Below are 2726 nucleotides of genomic sequence, written 5' to 3'. Positions count from 1 at the left end.
CACTTTGACCTTTAGCCCCTGACGCTCCAATTCACGAGTTGCACATTCCCAGGATCCTTTGCGCCCAGGGTAGGTCACGTGGGCGTCAGGGGAGGGAAAGGTCGCGGTAAACCACGTGACTCATCCTCGGCTACTGGTCGGAAGAAGTCGGAAGTGTTCGCGAGCGCTCGGAAATTTCAAAAATAGGCTGACACCACTGCCGGCGGCGGGAGGTACGTAGTTTTTCACGGCGTTCGTACGGCAAAGCGGCATCGAATTTTTGCTCCATGACTATCGGTATGGGATAGGATAGGGTTGATTCAACACACTACGTGAAAATGTGAATGCTCCCAGCCTACTATCGGCCAGATATCGCTTAGGGCACCTTCTTCCGACCAGAGCCGAGGATGAGTCACGTGGTTTACCGAGACCTTTCCCTACCCTGACGCCCACGTGACCTACCCTGGCCGCAAAGGATCCTGGGAATGTGCAACTCGTGAATATTTGGCGCGCTTTTTTCATGCTCCAGCTTGCCCTGCGTTGTTGCATTTTCCTGAGAAGAAGTGACCGATTTTTCGGCGTATCCACCACAAGGATGGGAATACAAGGGCTAGCAAAGCTGATAGGCGACCATGCACCAGGTGCTATGAAAGAAAATGAGATCAAGAACTACTTTGGTGGGTAGAACGTTTTTTGTATGAGGAATTTTGTGGGGAGGGAAGGGGATTTTCTTTTCCTCTAAATCTCTGTGAGAAGGGTGGTGGAACATGTTTTGAATCATTGCAGTACTTGGAATCGACTGTCTCAAACTATAGTACATGTAGTACATGCATGTTAGTTATATAAGACCAAACATGTATTGGGACACAAAGTTACAAAAAAGGGGGTTATATGAGAAAACCTCCTTGATTACCCTTTGTAATACTTAGTTAAGAAAATTCAACACATATCTATTGAAAAAACGAACTTTCATCACTATAACTTTTTCATTATCTGAATTCTGAATTTAAAAAAAAAGACGTTTTATGCGTATGCCACGTAAAAGTGAAACCTAGCATTGTTGTATATTAATAGTCAGGAGTCATGTAGGTTTTAAACACAGTGCAGTGTGGACCATGTACCAACCATTGGCTTGAGGTTTAAAGAGCTGTTTTTCCTGCAGGAAGAAAGGTTGCCATCGATGCCTCCATGAGTATCTACCAGTTTCTCATCGCTGTACGGCAGGACGGGAACATGCTGACCAACGATGCTGGCGAGGCCACCAGGTATGTAACAGCAGCTGTCCTTTGTACCAAGGAGGTTGAACCTTGTTTGTACATTGCAGCTTTGTGAGTCCTTCGTACATTCTCCAATCAGATCACTTGGGCGCAAAACTGTAACCAACCAGCAAGATTATTGTTGTCAATCAGATTTATGTCTATGTGTTTTTGTATACCGTTAATATCATGTTTACTTCCATTGACTGACCAATGTAATTATTCCCTGCTAAAGCCACTTAATGGGCATGTTCTACCGGACCATCCGTATGGTGGACAACGGGATCAAACCTGTCTATGTGTTCGATGGCAAGCCACCAAACATGAAGTCTGGAGAGGTAAGGAGTACACATCTCAGCTTACTACAGTTGTTTCTATTCTACCTCTTGAAATATGACATACTGTGTCCATTACACAGATAATGTGACATCATTGTTAACATGTAGGAAGACTTAAGGATGCATTCAATATGACAATAGCCACTGATATAGTCAATGACTGTCAACAATGGCTACTTAAATTGATCTTAGAATGCTCGCTAGCTCTTATGTGAGCAATTCCCATGACATCACAGCCAGCGAGTGTTAGGCAAAAAGCATAGATAGTTGACTAAGTTGAGTGATATGCCTACCAATAATTTGCAATGCCTACCAGTAATGGATGTAAATAAAAACAGCAGTTGCTTGTATTGTTTTCCTGCCCAGCTGGCGAAGCGTGCCGAGCGCCGTGAGGAGGCCCAGAAGGCTCTGGAGAAGGCAGAGGAAGCCGGGGAGGCCGAGGACGTCAACAAGTTCCAGAAACGCTTGGTAAAGATAAATTCTACGTCGGTCATTCTTGGTCTAGTTATTGCAGGAAACAGATACAGTGATATCCTTTCAATGCCTACTGCATTATTTGATTGTAATCCAGATTAGAATACATGTTAGGTAGGAGGAGCAGTAAGCCTTAGTCAAACTTAGTACAAACTCTGTACAAAGGAGGTCTTTTGCCACCCATAGTGTATTGAAGGCTGAAAAAAGAAAGAAACAGTTGAGATTGAAAGCTTTGACCATTAAAAAAACAAATTTAGAAATTAAGAACATGTACGATGTAGTCTTATCTGCAGCAACTATCATGAATAGCTTTCTCTTATGTCAGCTGCACAGGTACTTGTAATGATATTGTTGTTTGCAACTTACAGGTGAAAGTGACCAGGGAGCACAACGAGGAGTGTAAAAAGCTGCTGACTCTCATGGGTATCCCTTATGTTGATGTAGGTGTTTTTTCTTTCATGCTCTGTTTTAAGAACAATATACTAGTATATTACCAGTATACTGGACAGGTAAAGAGAAACAGATGAATAGATTTGAACTGTACTTTGTCTACTTCGTCTTCCCAATATGTAGTTTTTTTTACATACTATACAAAGTCTGTCCAGAAGCATGGGATTGTCGGTCTTCAGTGAGTCTTGGCTGGCATTACACATTCTTTGGAGCGTCAGTTCGCCCCCCC

The 2726-nt window shown here is 43.1% G+C and overlaps 1 protein-coding gene across 1 annotated transcript in view; it reads left to right on the top strand.

Moving 5' to 3' along the window:
• Nucleotides 1-484: 484 nt before the first annotated feature.
• Nucleotides 485-2726, top strand: part of LOC109473523 (flap endonuclease 1) — a 5015-nt gene continuing 2773 nt past the window's right edge. Inside the window, exons 1-5 of the mRNA XM_019773401.1 lie at nucleotides 485-656; nucleotides 1142-1244; nucleotides 1471-1573; nucleotides 1940-2041; nucleotides 2416-2487. Coding sequence (XP_019628960.1) covers nucleotides 500-656; nucleotides 1142-1244; nucleotides 1471-1573; nucleotides 1940-2041; nucleotides 2416-2487 — 537 coding nt within the window. The 5' untranslated portion in view covers nucleotides 485-499. The remainder of the gene's footprint in view (nucleotides 657-1141; nucleotides 1245-1470; nucleotides 1574-1939; nucleotides 2042-2415; nucleotides 2488-2726) is intronic.

Source organism: Branchiostoma belcheri, unplaced genomic scaffold, assembly GCF_001625305.1.
Source record: "Branchiostoma belcheri isolate BF01 breed outbred unplaced genomic scaffold, Haploidv18h27 scaffold3, whole genome shotgun sequence".
NCBI classification, from domain to species: domain Eukaryota; kingdom Metazoa; phylum Chordata; class Leptocardii; order Amphioxiformes; family Branchiostomatidae; genus Branchiostoma; species Branchiostoma belcheri.
This window is presented reverse-complemented; position numbering and strand designations above follow the sequence as displayed.